The sequence below is a fragment of the Manacus vitellinus genome, unplaced genomic scaffold (assembly GCF_001715985.3).
Source record: "Manacus vitellinus isolate BGI_N305 unplaced genomic scaffold, ASM171598v3 scaffold_4_pilon, whole genome shotgun sequence".
NCBI lineage: Eukaryota > Metazoa > Chordata > Aves > Passeriformes > Pipridae > Manacus > Manacus vitellinus.
This window is the reverse complement of record NW_021940604.1, coordinates 18,383,211-18,404,574: the sequence shown is the minus strand read 5'-3', so window position 1 is coordinate 18,404,574 and position 21,364 is coordinate 18,383,211. Positions and strand designations below refer to the sequence as shown.

General features: G+C 38.7%; 1 protein-coding gene across 1 annotated transcript in view; it reads left to right on the top strand.

The window, feature by feature from the left end:
* SLC35F1 (solute carrier family 35 member F1) overlaps positions 1–21,364 on the top strand; it is a 102,582-nt gene that overhangs the window by 46,317 nt on the left and 34,901 nt on the right. The window contains exons 4-5 of the mRNA XM_018077759.1: positions 7,475–7,602; positions 19,047–19,206. Of these exons, the coding sequence (XP_017933248.1) occupies positions 7,475–7,602; positions 19,047–19,206 (288 nt within the window). The remainder of the gene's footprint in view (positions 1–7,474; positions 7,603–19,046; positions 19,207–21,364) is intronic.

Sequence of the window (21,364 nt, the reverse complement as noted above, 5' to 3'; positions counted from 1 at the left end):
TATATACAGATTTCTTTAATTTGACTAACACTCTAGTCAATTTGAAAATGAGAATTTTTTTTGTTCTGAAAACCTTTTTATTGCTGTAAGTAGCTTCACACAAGATAAAATAAGATAAGCAAGAAAAAGAGCCTGACTGCAGAGCTTACAGACTAAAGTTATAGAATAGAATAGGAAAGAAGAGAAGAGAAGAGAAGAGAAGAGAAGAGAAGAGAAGAGAAGAGAAGAGAAGAGAAGAGAAGAGAAGAGAAGAGAAGAGAAGAGAAGAGAAGAGAGAGAAGAGAAGAGAAGAGAAGAGAAGAGAAGAGAAGAGAAGAGAAGAGAAGAGAAGAGAAGAGAAGAGAAGAGAAGAGAAGAGAAGAGAAGAGGAGATTTCAGTTGGAAAATGATAATCTGTCCAGCAGCCTGTTTTGAAGTAGTTGTTATTAGAGTGAGTCAGATTTAACTCCAAAAGCTGGCAGACTACAGCATAAGCTTGGAAGTAACTTAAATCTGAGAGTACTGTAGAACAGAAATCAATTTTGAAGATTTCATGCAGAAAGACATAATTAAATCTCACGTCTGAGGGAAGGCTCCAGCTTCTTGGTGTGCTCATGTCTCTCTGCATTACAGAGGTGCAAGTGCTCCTCCCAGGACACAGTCTGCCATTTTAGGAAAGGTGCTTACCTAAGTTTAGTCTGCGAGATAAACCAACTTAAATGAAAACATTGTGTGCTAGAAACATCACAGTGTCTTTTATCTTAACATTTTAAAGGGCTGGGAGTTTAGAGGTCTGTTTTTTGAAACAGTGTGCTGTTCCAAGCTTTCTTCAGGTCTTACACGATTCTTGACATGGACTGTTCCTTGCAGTAACCTGTGGTAGTAACACCCAGCATTGTGTCTGCCACCAAGGGAAAAACTGTATGTAATGTAGTGGGCAGGCAGGAGAGAAACTGAGGCATGAGTAAAATGGCCAACTACTTTATTTGTGCAGTTTTAGTTGTAATTTACCCCTAAAACTCAATTATATTACCAGTAATCTCATTAAATAAGAAGACATATGAACATAATCAGATCTGACCACAGAGCTTAGGCTGGATAAAAGTCCAGGCACCAGAAATTAATCCTTTCATGGTTTGTGAAAATGCATGTTCAAATTCTTAGATCTGACTTCAACTATTATGATTTACATCCAGGGTCAAACCAGACTGATCTGCAAAATCTCTAAAAGGAAATAACAAGTCTAAACACTTTAGATGAGCTTGTAATTTACTAACTGGAAAGCTGTTATGCCGTGTCAATAGGCTAAGTATATTACAAAAAAGAGGAGGATTAAAATGACAGAAGTAGCAGACAGAAGAGGTACAAACGTTACCTTCATTTTGTGTTACTCCTATGGTAATCTAGAGATCAAAGTTTATATAAAGTACCTTTTTACAGACTGCCAGCCAAATAAATGTTAGTATAGTAGGTAAACGTTGAAGACTACAGAGTTGAAACAGACAATGAAAATAAATAGAACCCTTTCAAAACTGATAAATTGTGTTAAGTACTGTGGCTGGTAAGTAACTTTTACTTCTTAAGAATGTAAGAATGTGAAAACAAATTGCCATGGTGTAGCTCACCCCCAGGGAGGTTTTTCTGCCGGCTCCTCCTGAGTTCCTTCACAGCAGCACCACCTGTTGCAGGTTTGCTTCAGCACACACAGCAGGAAGCCCTGCAGCCTCATGGTACAATGCCGGAGGAGCATTCTGTAAGAGAACATTTTCTCTATTGTGCAAATAATTAAGCAGTGCTGGTGTTTTGCCTTTAGGCAACAGTATTACCATAAAGTAGTCATCAGTAATACAGGTGGATATGAGGAAATAAGAAACCATTTTGGGTCAGAGGATTTAAAGTCTCACAGAAGAGAGACAGTTCTTTTGAGCTTTTGGGGAGAGCTGAAAGCCTTCTACAGCAGGTTTTCAGTCTCCTGAACCAGCAACTTGCCCAAGCAAAGTTTTATTGTTCAGCCGTGTGATACTTTTGGCTTTGTAATACAGAGATCTGTATTCCTTCTACATGCCATTACCCCTGCCTCCTGCCCTGGCCCTGCAGCAGGACTGGATGACTAGAGTCTGTAGAGAAACAATGTTGGTACCAGTGAAGGTACCGGTGTATTTGCTAGAGTCACTATAATGGGTGAAAATGAAATATAAACAATTGTCCTGTAATCTTGATTCCTAATTAAGATTCTTTTTCAAATAAAAGAGATAATAAATAAATCCTGGTATAATCTTCATCCTCTGAGAGTCTTTTCCTGCTTTACCGTGTAGCACTTGACTCTGGCACTCCTGTGAGAGACAGGGGAGGACCAACATGCCTGGCAGCCCTCCCTCCCCAGACTGGCTTCCCCCTTGCAAGTCTCCTGCACTCATTTAGGTCTCTCTACTAAACTCTGTAAAGTGTAAGGAGAGCACAGCTCCTTTGATGATCTTGATCTAAATAGCAAGTTGTCATCTGAATTAAAAGAGAGAGACTGCAGCAGATGAGAGAGAAGCAATATGCTTATTTTCTAGGCTAGTGATGCTGTTATTCTACCTGTGTATCAAGCCCATACACAAATAATTGGAAATCTGCTGTCTTAATGGCTGTTGGGGTTTTTTATTGTACCTCTGCCACTGTGTAGGTGAATGTGAAAAGGTTTTTGCACATGTATATATGTATTTTGGTAGACACTGCACAGCTAAAGCCTCTTTTAATTTTCTCTCTAATTTATTTTTAAATTTGTAACCCCCCAGGGGTAAATCCCTATTACATGATGTAAAACCTTCTCTTCTACAAAGCAGCTTATTTGTTGATTTTTAATTTGAGCCAGCAAATGCAAAGCTGTAGCTTTTTTTCCAACACTGAGAACTCCACTGTATATAACTGTCAAGTGGGTCTCACTGCAAAATCAGTAAAAAATGTAAAACTTAAACCTATCATTCTAGAAAGAGCAAAGAGAGGGTTTGTGTGAACCATGTGTTAGACTTCTGATTCTTGAAACATTCTTTACAGGCAATTTGCTTTTAAATCTATATTACAGTTGGATTAGACTGAATATGAAGACTCACATTTTTAAAAGCTCAAGTGCTGACAGAAGTTAGGAGTTTGTTTTTTGAAAGGGGATCTCCATCAAAAGATGACAGTGTCTGAAGATGGCATTAATCTGTGCACTTACATAAATTCATGTTCACTGATATTAGTATGTTCTTTGCCTTGCTGGAAATGTTGCCCATAAACTAACTGGCACACCTTATGGTTTAATGTTTGTTTATATGACTTGCTGGAAATCTTAGTCACAGACCTATTGTGATAATAACAAAAACACGTGATCTGACAGAATCTCTCTTCTCTTAACATTCAGTGGGAAAGATGTTCATTTTAAAACACAGTATCTCATTCTAAACAATTCAGGTTAAAAAAACAGCTTTAAAATGCCTTACCAGCTAGTTCAAATATAAGCATCTACATTTGGTTCTTCTGGCCTACAATGCTTACAACTCAAAAGTCATTAATTAGTTTGCTTTGAGTAGTCATCAAAGGAAATAAAAAAACCTCCAGATTGTCTCTTTTTTTTTTTTTGGTTTTAAGTAAGTGTGATGGTTTTGTTCCCCTCAATTTTTTAATGTAAAGGTAATGTTTATTTCTGTTCAGGATGTCAGCCCCTGCACGAAGCTCTCAATTCCCTCTGCTTCTCCTTTTAGTCTTCCCCAATTAAGCCAAGGATTCCCAATTATCTCCTTAACTACCATTTCACTTCTCTTTGTTGTCTGATTCACTAACAATACCTGCCATCTGTGATTGCTGTTCAGAGGTCCTGTCCTTCTGGCAGCTCCACACCTTCTCCAGTTTGTCTTACAATGTTGCCTTCTACAGGGTCACTTTTGCAAAAGTGGAACATTTGAATATGGTGACTTTATTTCACATGTCAAAACCAGAACTCCACCTGCCTCTTCCTTGCTTTGTCCATAGCACTGGACTCATAGTCACTGCAGATGATAATCTTCCTTGTGCCTATCTCCCTAGAAAGTTTCCCACTTTAAAAGTGATTCGTTCCCTTCTATGAATTGTGGTGACACTGCCAAACAAATAGAGAGCAGTTAACAAATAACAGTCCCCAGATTAACAATGTTAAATATCTATTGTTTTTTTGTAGCATCATAGAATTGTTAAGGTTGGAAAAGACCTTTAAAATCATTGACTCTAACCGTTGACCCAGCACCACCAAGTGCATCAATAAACCATGTCCCTTAGTGCTGCATCCGCACACCTTTTAAATCCCTCCACCACTTCCCTGGGCAGCCTGTTCCAATGCTTGACAACCCTTTCCATGAAGAACGTTTTCCAGATGGCCAATCTAAGCCTCTCCTGGCACAGCGTGAGGCCATTTCCTCTTGTCCTATCTCTTGTAATTTGGGAGAAGAGACCAACCCCCACCTCACTACAACTACAACCTTCTTTAAATGTGGTCTTGTCTGCAAACTGACTGAGGGTGCACTTGATCCCCCTGTCCAGATCATTGATAAACATATTAAACAGAACTGACCCCAGTACTGAGCCCTGGTGAACACCACTTGTGATCAGCTCAGATGTACCCTCATCGGTTCACCGGTTTTGCTAAACCTTATAGATCTGCACAACTGATATGTTAATAATGAACAATAATAATAATGTGGACAGAGGGACCCTGGTCAGAAACCAGACCTTTCTTACACTCTAAGAGGCAGGAGATGCAGCAAGGGAGTGGAAGCAAAGATGAAATATGTTCCACTGAAAAAGATGCATCTCCTGTACAAGACTTTTTTCCAGGAACTAATTTTCTAGTTTATTTCTGTCATGCTAAATGTCTATACATACTCTGCTTTCTACTGGGCAAAACAAAGATGCTTGCTGTGAAGCTAAACAATGTTCTTCAGAGCTGTACAGTACCTGCATAAATTCATTTTGGTGTCACTTTTTACTCTGCCCAGCCTTCTCAGCTGAAACTGATCTTTTGCAGTTTGGAATATCTTGGAGTTGTATATCAAAGATAAGTTACTAAATTTTTATCATTGGCAAAGAAAAGGACTGAGAAAGCTAAAGAAAGAACTGTGTATGTCAGTTAAAATCGTAGAAGATTTAATTTCTGTTCCTGGAAACACTAACTTTACTCATTAGCCTGAAGTCATAGCCATACATTCATTTTTAAAGCTAACCTATTTGGCCACATCTGAGCAGTACAGTGATCTGTGGTTGGAAATTGAAGAAAGCCCTGGCAAACCAAGGCACCAAGAGTCCTTAAGTTGTATCCATAGTCCATACTAGGATAACCTGTTGCCACTGCAGTTCTTGAGCCTACTGCTTCTTTCTGCTTTTGTAGGTACCATCAAGGTCCTGTTGTAACAAAAACAGATTCAGGTAGGATTTTTACTGTTCAAAGAAAGACTGCAGCTTGATGTCTTTGTTTTTCTAACTTTCTCTTTACAATTAAAATGACAAATCACTCTGAAATGTTAACAACACCTTTCCATTGCACTGATCTTTTCCACTTGATGTTTTAAAGGCACTGTCTGGGCAGCATAAAAATTTGAGATATACTTTAAATACCTGTAAAGGATATATCTGTGTGGTTTTCATAGGAATTAGAACATCTAATCTCAAATGCTTTTTTGAAAATACCTCCCTAAATAAATTTAAGAAATAAGATCCAAAGTATTCCTCTTTCTGCATGCTTAAATTATCTTAAAAGAACATAGACGTAGTCATAATTCACATCTGAAAGATAGAATTTTCTTTCTCGTGAGTTCTTCTGTTAGTTGGTGTAACAGGGAAGTGTGGTATGATTTATATTCAATGTCTCAAATATTAGCCTACTCACCACTTTGTTTCTGCTATTTTTCTGCTGCGTACTGACAGAAAGAGTAAAAGAGAAAGAAAAGAAGAGAAGGGAGGGATGCAAGGAAGGAAGAGAGGGAGAAAAGGGAAGGAAGACTTTTTAGTGTTTACAGTTTTGCACTTGATGTCATTATCACTGTAACAAATAATTAGGTTGTTGTCTAATAAAATCCCACTGGAAGTGTGTATATGTGAACATCTGTTAATGAAAAAACATGAAATTGTTCAGATGCTTTGTTCAGGTAAATGCCCATTCAAGTCACTTAATGGGGCTAAGATTTAACACCTAAGATTTCTGAATTAACTTCTGAAGTAATTGTCTGTTTTTCTGTGTTTGAATCTGTAAGACCTGAGATATGTGTGCTATAGAGAGCCTGCTGTTTCTGCTGTGGTATGGCAGCCCGTATATCACCAGGTCTATTTGAACAAGAGCGTGAAGACACTTGTGATGAAGGAAAATGAAGGAGACTTGGGAAGCCCGAGCAAGTTTTGGTGGGAACTGACGATAATGTTCCTTTTCTTCTGTGTTTTCCATCACATCACGGGCACATAGAAAGGATACAGCAACATGAACAAATCTCCAAATAGTAGGGTTTTCTTTAAAACTTTCAAAACAGTTCAAATACTGTTTGTTGTACGTTGACAGTACAAGTCAACCCTACTTAGATCCCATTTAAAGCTACAGACACTGAAAGACCTCTAGTCATACTGTGTTCAGTCACAGTCCATCCCCTTTCACAGTGGTATCTCATGATGTCTGGAGTTTACTGTAATGCAAATAAGTTACAGGTTTGCCCACCCTCACTAATGAGCTGTTTTCTTTTGAATGGAGAACAATAATAATCCCTAGCCTAGCATGAGGAATGCTTTGACCTTTTGAAAGTTGTGGGTTTGATCTGCAGGCTGTATTGTACTGTCAGTCTTTACGTGGTGAAGATTAAATACTGTTGATTGACAGGGTTCCCATAGAAGGCAGCAAACCTGCCTGGTTCAGAAATCGACCCTAGGAGCAGAGCAACCTGTCACAAAAAAAGCTATTTCAGTGCAGCCTTTCTCTAAACAAGCCTGATTCTTTGAACCTCTGGGATCGGAATAAGGCCCAAATGTGATACTCTTACTCTCCTGATCTGTTATTCCATCTCATTTACAAATACTGGCAATCTTCCTCTCTGGCAAACCCCTGTTGCATCATGTGTGCAACATACAACATTTACCAGCGTGTATGGAAAGTATAAATTTATGTAATAGACTGCTCTATTATTTAACATTTTATATGTACATATATATGTCTATATATAAAAAACTAAAAGTGAGAACACATATGCAGTCTGCTCAAGCTGCATTTGTTTTTCTTGCTGGTATTTATGTCTTAAGTGAAGTATCAGTCTGACATATTACTTTGCCAGGCTGGCTCTTCTAATATCTGCTATACAAATAGGGTGTGTTAGCTTTCACCTCCTTGCAGTATGTCTTTATAGGTGGTGCTTTTCAACTGCCTAGTGTAAATGTGAGAGATCTAGATAACTTCTCTCAACAGGTAGGTATTTTGGGCATGTAAACCTAACTCTTACATAGTTCTTCTTGTTCATTACCACAGGAGAAGAGAACTTGCTGGCAATTTTGAAAAGGAGATGGTGGAAGTACATGATCCTGGGGATAATAGATATAGAAGCCAATTACCTGGTAGTCAAAGCTTATCAATACACCACTCTTACCAGTGTACAGGTAAGGACTAAAAGGATTTTCCCTTTTGAGATAAGATAAAAGGTCCAATGGAGTCAGTGGTGTAGTATCCATTGGTTTGAGTGAACTAATGCTAATTGCTGTCTCTGTCTTTTGTGTGACACATTTTATTATATTGGACTGTTTTTATTACTCAATATTTTTCCAAATTGTACAAAAACATTCTGACTGTTATGTGCGGTGAACAAAAATGTTATGTGCAGTGAACAAAAACTAGGGTAGTGATTTCTCCAAAGATCCAACCTGGATATTTTATGTAGAGGTGCAAAAGGATCGGGCTTCTTCCAGTTTAGTGGAGAAGTGAATAATAAAAACATTTTTAAGAGACTTGAAGTTGTCTGTCTTGGGAAATCATTGCATACTTCATTGCTACTTGTTCTAAAACAAACCTACTGCTTCTTTACATTGTCTTTAAATATAGAGTAACACTAGGTAGTGTTCGGTGTATTTTACACCTTACTTGCCTGAAGTTTGCATTAGAGACAATGAAATAAAGGAGCAGAATCAGAGCTACTTAAGAATATATATCTTCCATAGTTGAAAAGTGATATGGGAAGATACTGAGCTGCTTTAGCTGAACAAGAAGCAAAAATAGAAGAAAACTATGAATTCAAGAAATTTGAATATGAGGTTTATGCTAAATATTCACAAGTGCTTCTGCCATCAGAATCTGAATTTGAGAATCCTTTGAAACATACCTAGACAATGTAATATTGCTTTTAACACATTTTCAGATCAGATTACATAGTATAAAGCTTAAATCCACATAAACCTCACGCTGTCTGATTTTATACCCACTAAAAGCCTCGAAGAGGAAAGCAAACTGAATTGCTTCTTTAACGTGATTCACTCACAGCATGTAGAAACAGTGGACTGAGCAAAGCCACCAACAAGCACATATCAGAGGTTCGTCTGGCCAGACTCATGAAACACCAGTTCCAGTAGATGCAGACCCTCACACTAGCAGTGCAATGAGCATGGCCTTTAGTGTAAGAGATCAAAAGCTACAGTGTGATGAGGAAGCAGACAGGAGAGTTCAAGGGCATTGCCTGTACCTTGACAGGGAATTTGTTAGCTGAAATCATCCATATTCTTTTAGACTGAGAGAGAGAAGAATGGTGGATCAGGAGAACTCTCAGAGAGCACAGACAGTATCATGTCCAGTTTTAGACCTCTTCCACATAAAGATTACAACAGCATTCAGGTCTCTTTCCCATGTAGCTTGAAAGAAGGAAGAGATAGAATCTCAAATGCTGTCAAGCTTTTTTCCAGACATGGAATAAATAAGTGTCACCTTTTCCCATAGTTGTCCTTGATTGCTCGGATACATGTGGAGTGACTGGGAATACCTGCTGCTTTTTAAATTCATTTCATGCCTTAATATGAGTGAGCTTCTAAGTGACAAGCTCCAAGATATGGTGAGAACAGGGCAAGTATGAGGTAATGCATTAAGATGTTGAATCAAATGACAAATTTTCTGAAATGCAGCCAAACACCCTATTTCGTTTAAAGATGAAACAGAAGCAGCTCAGGGGATTATTCAACGTTGGTCAAAGTGTGTCATGGTATGGAATGAAGACTGAAGAAATGAAAATCAGAAGATGAAAAAGGGAAGCTTTTTCTAGAATCTGATTTCTGAAGAAGGAACAAACAGGACCACTCTCTCAAGAGCATCTCCTGCAGGAGCACTACCTGTGAGGCCATAAATGCTTGCTGGCACATAGCGAGAAATGTTCAAATCCTTTCAGAACTGAGACCCACTAAACTATTGCTACCTACCACAAATCAGCATGACTTTGACTGAAGGCTGTGGAAACTATGCCTGTGTATACACTGGCTGAGAATCGAGCCCTTCATGTCAATTCTGAGGGACTTTATACTCAACGAGCTGTACATCAAGGCTTTTTTGATGGGGAAAATACAAGAGTTCTTGAAATTGTCACTTCAGCAAATGAGAAATCTTGAGGTATTCTTATAGTGGTGATATGGGGATACATGGACCATTTCAGTAGAAAATCAGTTTTAGAGCATTTTTTTTCCACATGACATCTCTGCAAAACCAACATGCAGTTGTACTGTGCTTGTGGTGCTTTTAGGCAAAAATCATTACACTGGTCCCAGCAAAATACTAATGTTTAACGGTAAAAATATACCTATATTGCAGTTGCCTTGAGTTCAGCTTCACCAAAAATCTCCAAGCATTTAACAGCCTTGTTTGCCAAGTAACTTTAAACTCTTGAGACAGTCAGTTTTTAGTTTATACTCCATCTTTTTTTTTATATTTGGTATTATCTCATCATGGTTCTAGGAACAGACTGAAAATGGCAGCCTACTTTTCCACACTGTTTCACACACAAGTTTTTCCTATATTTTACTTCAAGATTCTCTTTTGGCTTTGATCTGGAAAACAAGGATTTTCTAATAAACCTTCCTATGTGTCTTTCACTGCATGCCTTCAGAATCACAGTGAGCAAGGACACATAGGCATAAATCAGAGATGAATATGGTACCTAACCTTTACTTTTGGACATGCTTCTGATTATTTCAAAACCTCGTGTACTCTATAATTACTGTCTGAGAATGTGGCACTCAGCTTAATCATAAGATGAAAGCAAAGTACTGTGAAGCCTAGAAACACGTAATTTTCCTCTTTAAGAAAAGAACTCAACAAACAACTAAAATACCTCCCTTATAAATTAGGTGACATAAAAACTAGATTGAAAATCAATGCACTATTTATGTTTCAGTTATAAGTGTAGGTTAGTTGCTAAGGATAAAATCCAAGGTACCCTTTAGGTACCAACAGGGACAACTAGATTTAATGGAACAATCCAAGAAACCCACACCTAATTGTCTACATATCTAAAATGTCATGGATATCTAACATCCATTGGTTTATGTGTACAAACCTGCTGCTCAGAGTACGATCCTGGGACATGAAAACATGTGTTTGAACATATCAAGTTGCTTTTTCTTTGGTAGCTTTAGGTTCTGTTTCTCTGCATGCTCAGAGGGATTTTCTGTTGATGGAAATAAATGCCTAAATACCTGCCTCCATTTTAAAATTCAAAAGCTAAGTATTCCTGCACCGAAGTACCCCAATGAACTCAATTTTTTAGATATGATCTTAGCATGCCTCAAGTGCTTACAGAAAGCCTTACAGAGTACTTTCTAAATTGCAAGGGTGGACCTACATGTTGCATAAAGTCACACATTTTAAAGCAGTGGCCCACAGAAAGGGCTTGACTTAACTCCATCTCAGCTGAGGGGATTGAAACTCAGGCTTCCCACAGCCATGCAAATGCTCAGGCTAGTAACTGAAGACTGTTCCCTACAGGTACATTTAAAAAACTGAATATACCAGGTAAAAGGCTCAGTAGTTTGTTGATGGATCCATTTGATATACAAAACCATGTATTTAGAGAAGTACAAGTCACACTTCATGCTATCAGACATACGTGTCCTGATTCTCAGATGCAAAATAATCTTTAGTTTCTCTTTGATGTATTATTCTAACTTGCAGTAGATTTTGCAGCCTTTTTGCAAGTCAGCTGTAGCAGGTACAGAAAGTACACTAAACACTCACTTGTACACTAGCATCTGATCCCATGGACTTGTTTTAAAACCTATATACTTAACTTTCAGGACTGCTTCTCATATTTATCCTAATGGGTTTTAAAACAACCCTGGTGTCAGCCTGTGGAAGGTTTAATAATTATTCAAGAAAAATGTTTTAAATAGTGTTAGAGACACCTTTTATAGAGCAGATAAAATTAGTTCCCCCAGAGGGAATTAAAAGATTCTGAAGTTATTGCAGTTATTGCAGTCCATTTAGATCTAGATATTAAATTTCCCTGAAATTATGTTCTGACTTCAACTTCCCTGTTCTGCATTTACAGTGTACCACACACATACATCCTATAAGTCCATAATGTCTTCCACTAGGCCTGTTATGATACTAACATTTGTAAGCTTTGCTGCCAGTTAAGTGCTTTCTCTTCATACCAGGCTGAGTTTTGAAGCAGACTGCCCTCTTCCTTCTCCCCATTTTCCTCACATTAATTAGCTCTCCTTGTTGCAATACAGTGTTCTATCCATCTGTATATTACACTATTGCATTGCACTCTCTAGAGGTGATGTTGTTCTTTTTCTATGTTATGATATCACAAAGAATCACAAAGATTATTTCTTCAATACCTTGTATAGTAGTACTGTAGAATATGGATACAATGTCACAAGAAATAAGGCACTGTCAAAGAGAGAGCTATGCTTCCAAATAGTGATTTATCTGGTAATTTATTCCTTGGGCAATCAAGTATTTGATTGGCATGATGAAAACAAAGGTAGTAAAAGCTGGGATTTATAGAGACCAGGAGACAGACAGTAAGACAATGATGCTGATCTTCTCAACTACTCTTAGATCACTATGAGGCTCAGCAGTACATCATACTTCCAATTACCTCTGGCAGTTTTCATATCTCAACAACTGCCATCAGAAAAGGAAAGGAGTCAGCAGTAAGTGCTTGTTATAGGAGCTGGATGGCAATAGACTTTACTTTGTTCTTGGTCCCTGAGGACTCAAAGTACATTGAGGCAGATGATTTTAAATAATTTTGAAGCAAAACTGGGAGGCAAGGAGCAGGGGATGTGCAATATTGAAGTTGTTGATCCACCTTGTCCAGTGGCTGCTAATGTGAAATATCTCAAAAGCAGAGATTAATTCCATTCCTTCCCTTCCTTCTCTCCTCCTGTGAATGTAAAGATTGACCATACTTTCCTGATCTGCTTCAGGGCCATGAGGAAATACTGCAGTGTTACTAAATTTTGCAGATCAGCATTTTGCAGAAGTGTTGCATACTGTACATTTATACTGTGAGGGGCTGTGCTGTGCATCTTGTATCTGATTTACTATCACACTTTGAGTTACGGTTGTCTTTTAACCTGTGCTTTGCAAAGCAGCCCTTACAGTGTCCACATTCTCTGTACGTGGGTTTGGATTAAACAGAGCTCCCAGTATCCTGACTTCCTGCCTCTACTGGCAAAATTCACCGAGACAAACTTTTTACTAACATAAATATGCAAAATCTCATTAAAATCATGGAGCTGTGCCCATTACAACAGCAGAGGTTTTGGCATTCTATGCTCATTTTGCATATTCTGAGAGGTGACATGCAAAAGGAGAGGTTATTCTGCAGGAGATATCCACGATTTTTCCTAGGCCAGGATCTAATCCTCCACATAGTTTACAGCAGCTGGTGATGTGGAGAAGTTTTTAATGAGTAACCTTGAGAAAATGGTCTCCCAAGCCATTATCCAGTCAATTTACTTAGAAGCAAAACAGAAAATAGGAGTTTTTTTAATGCAGAAAAGAGCTGGGTTAGAATGATCTTTTTCTGACAGTGGTATGTAAAATCAGAGGAAGAAGTTAATTAAAGCAAAGACTGTTTCTGTGGTCAGTCTTCCTGGTATCTGAACATATCCTGTATAAGCACAGCTGGAGTTCATGTCTTGAGACCAGAGGTTGAAGAGGTGTTTTTTTTTAAAAAGTCAAGATGAGATTACTTCTGTTGGTTGTAAAGCATGTCTTTGTGTAGAGAGTTGGGAGCAGAGGAACTGTGGGTTGCATGTGGCCACTACCTGTTATTTAACATAACTTCAAGAAGCCACTAAATTTCTTCTATGTAGACAGAAAGCTGAAGCTGTGATAATCCTCATCTCAGGTTCTGATACACACAAGTCAGATGAGGTCTTTCACTGGTCAGACTTTTGAGTGAGTTTCCTTGTCCACAGAAAGAAAAGAAAATACTGAGAACAGATGAGAGAAACTGATAGGGACAGTTCTAGAAGCATCAAGAAAGAAACAGAGATCTTGTGGGCAAAATGCTGATTTAAAGAGATTTCAGATTGGGAGAAGTCTTCTGGCTTTTGTTTTTTCTACATCATGGAAATAAACATTTGTACATTTTTTTTCATACAAATGACATCACTAACAGATTCTTTCACCGATATCACTACCCAAAGTACCATACATTTTGACTGAATGAAAAGTTAATGGTTTTACATTAATTTTGTGATAATAGAAAAACCATGCAAGAAAGTGGTTATGTTGTGATGAGGTAGCAAATAGAAACATGAAAGGTAAAAACAGTGTTCCTTTTTTTATTTGAATTGCTTGAAATAACCCTGTCAGAGATGCTGCCAGCATCCACACCTTTCCTGTTCGGTCACACACTTCCCCTGGCAGCTGGCAGCCATCTCTGTGAGGGTTCACATCTCGTCTGCTTGTGTACAGTTGAATCAAGTGTGTATGATATTGTGAAGGTGGTGTGAAAACTGGAAGAGAAAAAGCCCTTGGATGGGCAGCAAACCCTTCTTTCCTTTGAAAGAACAAAGAAAATGACAGCAGGTGTGTCTCTTACTGGATATAGCACTTGCTGTTGTGTTAAAATTTCCTAGTTACATGCTGAAATTCTGTATCCATCATGAGCGTTTTACCATACAATGTCTGATGGATAGGACACTGATTTTACTGATCCCTCTGCCCTGGAGAGTAGGCTAAGTAGCGGGTGCAGCTGATTCTTCGCATGCTTTGCTGGAGGGCAGCACTAATGAGAAACTCCTAATGTGAAAAAAAGGGCTTATAACTGGAGGGGGAATCCAATGAATATTTAAAAAGGAAGATTCAGCTCAGCTGTTCCCATAGGGAGTTTGCTGACCAGCTTTTTTTCTTTTTGATATCGCTGCAGATCAGCAGTTCACCTTCTATATTACAGACCTTTCTTCTAAAGCTTTCCAGCTCTTCTTTCCAATGACTAACAGTACATTTGTGCTATAGGTGGGCAAACACATGCTGAATTTGTGAGACCAGAGACTAAATATTTACTGTTAGCGAGACAGTATTTGTCTACGATTCACAAGTGTAATAAAGTCAACATAATTTAACAAACAAGTAATCAGAGGAAATATGTTTCAATATTGTGTTTCATTGACAGTCTTATATGCAGTGTGATATCTTTTAGAGTCAAATAATAATCTTCAATCTCTACGAAAACATAACATTCTTATAATAGAAAGAAATTTCTGTAGGACTGTATATCAATAGATTATATATTTTTGTATCCTGCCTTCTAAAGCTGCCCTATTCAGAGATGTGACTGAAGAAAGCATCAAAGAACATGGTCTGCACCACCCCATGGCAACATAGGAAATATGTTTTCTTTTAGGTTAGTGAGATCTAATAACTTCTGTGATTAACAGGAATGTTGATTGAAATCAGATAGCTCATTAATTTAATTTAGTGACAGAGTATAGGCAGTACCTTTTGAATACACAGTTAAAAAGAAGGAAAATATCAAAGATTATTCTTTGAGAAATATTGATAAACAACTGACCTTTATGTACTACAAATGAAATTCAAGCTACACATAATCTATCTTTGTTATTGTAAAAGCTTTGTAATCAGAAAAATTGCAATTAGGTATAATATTTTTAAATTAACTGAAATAACTAATAACGAACAAAGGAAAGAAAAAATGCAAAAAAATCACTAATAAAAAAGCCTTATTGGAGGTGAGGTAATCCTCAATTTCATGTGTTTTGTCTATAGAATACACAAGCATTTTTTCTTCTATTACACAGGTTTATCTGAGAAAAAAACAAAGGCAGAGCAAATTTAGTGCATGAGAAATGAAATGTAAAGCAATACCTGAAAAAGAGTTAAGCAATATGTACTAGGTTATCTTATTGCTTGTATTGTAGTAACCTAATTTATTTCTGTCCATCCCATTGTTTAAGTATAGGTATAAATTAAGCACAATTGAAGAATTATATAATGTCAGTGAACATTACCTACGTTTCATGTTTGTATCTGTTGATACTGCAGCATTCCAGATAGCAATTTGTGGATTAGTCTTTGGACTGCCAGCCCCAAAGAGGTGTTTTCTAGCTGTTATCAGCATTGTTTATTTGTGACACGTTCTGTTCATGCAGCCTTTCATGTTAGTGCTTAAAAGACACGCATTCACATGCTTGAAAGCACAGCTATGTTTAAATATTTATAGAATGAGAGGAATTTCTAAAATCTGCCTCTAGAAGGCTTTTAGAGGGAATTTGCATGTTAAAGTACACACGCTGCAGGTACAAGTAACTTTTAAACTCCTTAAACAATTTATAGTTATAGAACTGCTCAGCTTTGAAGAGTTCTCCAACATGGTCCAACTTTTTGTGGGAAAGGGAGCGAGGATGAGATTATTTAGCATCCTGTCCAATCACATCTTGAAAACCTCTGGTGATGAGGACTCTACCACATCCATGGGGAGTTTGTTTCAATGACTGATTGTTCCTAGTGTAAAAAAATTTCTTCCTCTATTGAAATGAAACCTCTCCCAGTGCGACTTGTACCCGCTGCCCCTTTTCTTCCCTCTACTCTGCTCTTGTGAGACCCCACCTGGAGTACTGCATCCAGCTCTCAGCACAGGAAGCACATAGACTTGTTGAAGCAAGTCCAGAGGAGGGCCACAAAGATGATTAGAGGGATGAAACACACCTCCCATGAGGAAAGGTTGAGATAACAGGGATTGTTCAGTCTGTAGAAGAGAAGGCCCTGGGGTCACCTGGTAGCTTATGACAGATCTGGAGAGGGACTTTTTACAAGAGCATGTAGTGATAGAACAAGGGGCAATAGCTTTAAACTAAACAAACTGAAAGAGTGCAGGTTTACATCAGACACTAGGAAGAAATTCTTCCCTTTGAGGGTGGTGAGGAACTGGAACAGGTTGCCCAGAGAACCTGTGGATCCCTGGAAGTGTTCAAGGCCAGGTTGGATGGGGCTTTGAGCAGCCTGGTCTAGTGAAAACTGTCTTTGCTCATGGCAGGGGATTTGGAACTGGATGAACTTCAAGATCACTTCCAACCCACACCATTCTATCATTTTGTGATTCTATGATTCTCCATGTGACTTCCATTAAAGAAAGAGCCTCCATCTTCTTTGTAACCACACTTTAAGTAGTAGAAAACTGTGGTGAGGTCAGAAAACAGTGAGTTAAACTCACCTGTTCAATGCTAGATTGGGAGGGAATGAGATGGAGTCATTCAAACCATCAGGGATAGCTGTGAGCAGTGTAAGGAGTACCTGACCCTTTACTGTTTGGTACCACCTTCCCTCTGTCTTCAGCAGAGATGATAGGTACAGTGTGTGCCAGTGCAGCTGCTGAAGAGCAGACATGCAGCAAGTGCAGGCATGATGACATCAGTGTGGATTGAGAGAGTAGGTGTTGAGCTGTGTCCACATCTCATAGGTTACACTGAAGAGTGCACTTCCCTCAGATGTGTGCTAGGGCTGTGCTGGCAAAGTGCAAAAATCTGCAGTGCATGAGAAATGTGCAGTGAATGTTATCCATGCAGCAGTGACCATCTGTGCTGGCTAGATGAGCGTCCTTCCTCCCTCCAGTAACAGAAGGCTGTGTGCCACCCTGCCCACACCGTGTGCCAGGATTTAGTGCGTATGCCTGGTACTCCTGCCACCAGCCCTCCCTACCCCAGGAGCTGACTTCTCTCAGCTGCACGACTTCTGAAGTTGTTCTTGTGTATGTGATATGTTGCATATGCATGTCTTTGTGAAGCCTGGTTACCCAGTGTGAGCTGGGGTACACGCTGTGTTGTGCTACAGGCTCTGCAGGGGCAGAGCAGGCACCCTATGCAGCCAAAGGAGCTTGTCACAGTTCTTTCAGACCTTGTTGCTTTTTGTGCTTGGTTTGTGGAGGATGGCATTTTTAGGACTGCTGGAGAAAGTTTTCACTGTAAAGAGGCCTAACCATGACTTTTAGATGGTTAGCTCTCACTTTAAATGCAGAACCTGCTTTCAGCATGGAGCATTCCCATTTGTAATTTCCCTCTTCTGTTCTGCAGCTCTTTGGGACTGCTTGAGCCTCCCAAGAGCAGCATGGTCCCACTGCTGAACTGGTTATCTTCTGAAGGCTTTGCCTCTCACTCTCTGGAAAGTCTTTGAAATGCATGGGTTTCCACTGTGCACACTTGTTTTTCAAATGAATTTTCAGGGAAATTATCCTTAGTCCAAAAATTGACTTTTATATTTTTGCTGATCCCACAGATTTAATATTTATTACATAGGTATCTCACATGTAAAAAATAGTTTTCTAAGCAATAAAATTCTTGAAATCATACAAAAATGTTTCTCTCTTCAAATAACACATGGATGGGCAAAGAAGTTTAAAGGGATGTGATCTTTATTTGATAACAGTGTGATTAGTGGTAAATCATACTGAGAAAGCAAGTAACATGTAATAGGCCCAAAGGAAAGAAAAATCAAATTGCATTACTTAAAATCAAGGTCACAACATCTGAAGTAGTTTTCCAGAGTTATGGAAACAGTCTAGTCCTTTGGTTGTTCCAGAAATTTTCACTAGGAAGAAGATGTAATCATATAGCTCTGGTCCATGCTATTTCAATTGGCATTGAACAGTAGTGTATCCTGCACAATTTGTTAAATCCCATTATTAGTCCACAGATTTGCAACTCTTAATTAGCTGTATCCTTTTAGGAAGTCAAGCTTCTTTGGGTGTTTCTTACCTGGGATTTTTGTCTCCAGGTGACATACTGGTAGTTTCTAAAATATATTTTAATTTGAAAATCTCAAGGTCCCCTTACAAACATTCTGTGCATTTCTTTTTTTGTCACAGGTTCTCTGGGTTTAGTGCTGGATGTCTCAGGAAAAAAAACAACTAACCACAAATTAAAGATGATGTTTCACAACATTTCTTTGAGAAAGCTCATTCCAAGGGTCTGTTGGCAAGAAGATTGAGTTTCTTGCACTGCAGACAGTGGGTTTTGGGTTTTGGTTTGTTTTTTTCTCTTCAGAGGCATATGGAACTCTATTTTCACAGAATTAACAGTCCCTACAGGGGGCAGATTTTTCATAAGCATACTGCATGCAGAAAACCCCTGATTTATATGGCCAGATTTAATAAATCTGGTCAACCTGTGTGTTATGAACATTCCTACTATTTGGACTGAAGTGACTGAAGTAAAACATATGTCTAGACTGCAGGAAAACTGCCCTCAGTCTTTGTCTGTTAATCACCACAGGTGAGGACCAGATGGAGTGCTGTGGCTCTTTTTTAGCCCAGGTTTTCTTCCCATGGATTTGAAATATGCATCTGAACCAAAGTGCTTTTGAGCCTTATCATAGAGCAACAGCTCTCCCGAGTTTCTGGAATAGTTGTGAACTGTCTTATCCTCTGTCTGATGAATGACATAACCACTTCAATACGCTTTCTGTTTGTAGAAAGTGCTATTACAAACTAAATAACACTGCGTCCCTCACTTCCCTCTGCTGAAATCTATCCTATTATTTTAGGGCAAAGTATTTGTAGATTGATTTGTTGATTTTTTTCTCTCTTTCATGACAGCTTCTAGACTGCTTTGTCATCCCAGTGGTGATACTTCTCTCCTGGTTCTTCTTACTGGTACGATACAAGGCAGTACATTTCATTGGGATTGTGGTCTGCATTCTGGGCATGGGCTGCATGGCAGGAGCAGATGTCCTTGTTGGGAGACAGCAAGGAGCAGGTAAGTAAGGATGTATGGGTTGTGTGGCCAATTTCTGCCCAGAGAAACCATTGACCAAAATGTGTCAGACTGGGGTCAAAAAGAGAGGAAATTTTTCAAGAAACCCTGTGCCTTCACGTATCCAAAGCACTGCATCATTCGAAGTTGCCTCTGTCAGAAGGGAAAGAGAGCAAAAATGAGTCAACACTTACAAGTCAGCACTGCTGCAAACAGACTTTATGGGCCCTGCAACACAGGTCACCCTCTGGGCAAACTGGGGGGACAAGCTAAATATTTGTAGTTTCATTCTTTTTTGGCTTAGTTGTTTAACTGCAAACCTCAGTTGCTTCCTTTCCAAATTGGCTACATCTCTGAGTCATAAGCATCTCTCACATCCACTGCGTGCTCTTACTTCTCCTCAACTTTACTTGCTTTTTCCTGTAGAGGTGGGGTCACTGGGTAGGTACTAAAAGACACTGAACTTATATACTAGCAATTGCGTTTTGCACACAGTCTCAGAGTAAAGTTTAGGATTTGCCTGAATCTTTGTTGAAAAGAACTTTCTTGTGTGTAAAATGTTCTTTTTTTATGTGTGGCATCAAATGAATAATGTGTGTGTAGCTATAATGCAGACTAGACAGAGTTAGATTTCATCGATCAACTTCCCCTGTCACATTGATTTCTCTAGTGCCAACCCAAATGATGTGGGAAGGCTGGAAATTCTTTTCAAAGATTGTCAATTAGGCACAGTTTTCATTCTTAATTAAAAGCACTGAATTGTGAGCTGAGCATAATACACAGGGATTTAAAATTCTTGACTCAGCTTTCTGAATACAAATGCAAGTGCTGTAAGAACTGCATTTGCCAGGATGCTACTAAATAGAACAACAAAGTGTATGACAATACTCACTGCATCTCCCTGCCCCCTTTTATCCCTGCACTTTACTCTCAATGAAGACCTTTAATTCATTGGTGTCATCCAGAAGTAGTCCTGTCCCAGCTAAAAAGGAAAGAATGTTCTACTTAGTTGGCCAGCCAAAGCTGTATTGGGAATGACTGATATCAGAGGGTTTGAGATTTCAACCCTGTGTTCCAGAAGAAACATCCTGTGTCCCAGTAATCTAGAGAGTAACATGCTAGAGTGGATGAGTTGTGGATCCAGCAGGAGCATGTGGGGCAATGGACCTCAGCAGACAAGGAACAGATTGAAGAACACTGACACTTTGCCGTCCAGCTGCAATAATTAGATGTTATTTGCCATAATTCATTATTAAAGCTTGGGTATAGCTGTTAGGTAAATTTGTCCAGAAAAATCTGCTAACATGCATTATTGCCTTTTCATTTGGACTACACGTGGAAGACTGTGTCCATGCTTATTGCTGCACAGAGACCCTGCAGCTGTTTTTTTTTTTCATGGCAAAATGATGCTATTAATGATGTTATTTTTAACAGAGTAAAATAGATTGTCTGGTTTAATTTCTCTGAAAGGGTAAAACTACACATTAAAATTATACAAATAAAAAGAAACAGTGGTGGAAAAGAAGAAAATTATTGAAACTCTTCATTAGTGAGTTCTGCACCATTTATAGGATATTTCCTAGGACTGGGCAAACTAAAGAAAGGAAGAAACCAAAAGCAATGATGCTTTAGTAGTCCTCAGTAAACTTCTGTTTGTATTATAGAGAACGAGATCTATTGACACCTGTGTGCCCTTGTTGACCACACTACTTACTGTATTAGAAAAGCCATAAGGCTCTGCTAGGCACCTACTGCATAAGGCAATTTAGTCTACCAACTCTTACAGTAAGGGAACAAGAATTTCAAATGCATTACTGAGAGATTAACAGGTATTTTCCAAAATATCTGCAGGAATTAGGTATAATGTGCACACATGATCTCAATTTTCAATAAATATATGGTAGTTTACCTCTTTTTATTGTATCCTGGCTGATGTTTTGCGCATTACTCAATTGGAAAAGCAATTACTATCACATACTTAGTACTATCACATACCTTATGTGCCAAGTACACAATAAATTAACACTTTTCTGAACTAAAACTCATGGGTTACCTTGGTGCTTGTGCTCCTGTAGTACACAAGAGGTCTAAGCCACAGAGGTCCAAGTGTTTCCTCCAGGTTTTTCAAAGCACTTCACAGCTTTGGCTTACCACAATCTCT